A 565-nucleotide genomic window follows, 5' to 3' on the forward strand; every position below is an offset into this window, starting at 1 on the left:
CTCTTTTATTTATTTTATTTTGACTAAGGAGAAGCCTAACATAAACAAGAAAAAAGTTTGGAAGTTAACCTAAATACAGAATGTTAACATCCGAAGTTTACATCGGTTTGAATAAGTCATTAGGTCAAAAAACTTCATTGAAAAGAAGCTGTGGTTAATGATAACGACATTCTCTAAGAAACGTACCGGCTGGAATATCCACGGGCACTACTTCAGCTGAAAGAAACATTTATCGTTAATTTTCAGAATTATTATTATTTTTTTTTTTTATTAGTATCAGTTCGTTACTATTTTCATATATATATATTTTTTTTTTCTAATGCATAGTATGATGTGCATATTATTCATCATATTATATATACTTTTCTGACATGGCCTTTTAGTTCTGTATATATAATCATGATTTCAAAGAAAAATGATAACGAAAGAATACGGCAGCACCGTTCCGCGTCACTGTTTACCTGTTACACCTTGATCTTCTGCAATGCAAAAGAAAATTGATTGTGTTAGAGTTTATTGCTGTTTTCTTGAACTTAATATATTGGGATTTATATCATGACTGTAG

General features: G+C 29.6%; 1 protein-coding gene across 1 annotated transcript in view; it reads right to left on the bottom strand.

Annotated features, from left to right (window-relative positions):
* LOC119592662 (proline-rich extensin-like protein EPR1) overlaps positions 1–565 on the bottom strand; it is a gene marked incomplete in the record, with an annotated part of 10,476 nt that overhangs the window by 6,527 nt on the left and 3,384 nt on the right. The window contains 2 exon segments of the mRNA XM_037941574.1: positions 187–216; positions 462–479. Of these exon segments, the coding sequence (XP_037797502.1) occupies positions 187–216; positions 462–479 (48 nt within the window).

Source organism: Penaeus monodon, chromosome 30 (assembly GCF_015228065.2).
Source record: "Penaeus monodon isolate SGIC_2016 chromosome 30, NSTDA_Pmon_1, whole genome shotgun sequence".
NCBI lineage: Eukaryota > Metazoa > Arthropoda > Malacostraca > Decapoda > Penaeidae > Penaeus > Penaeus monodon.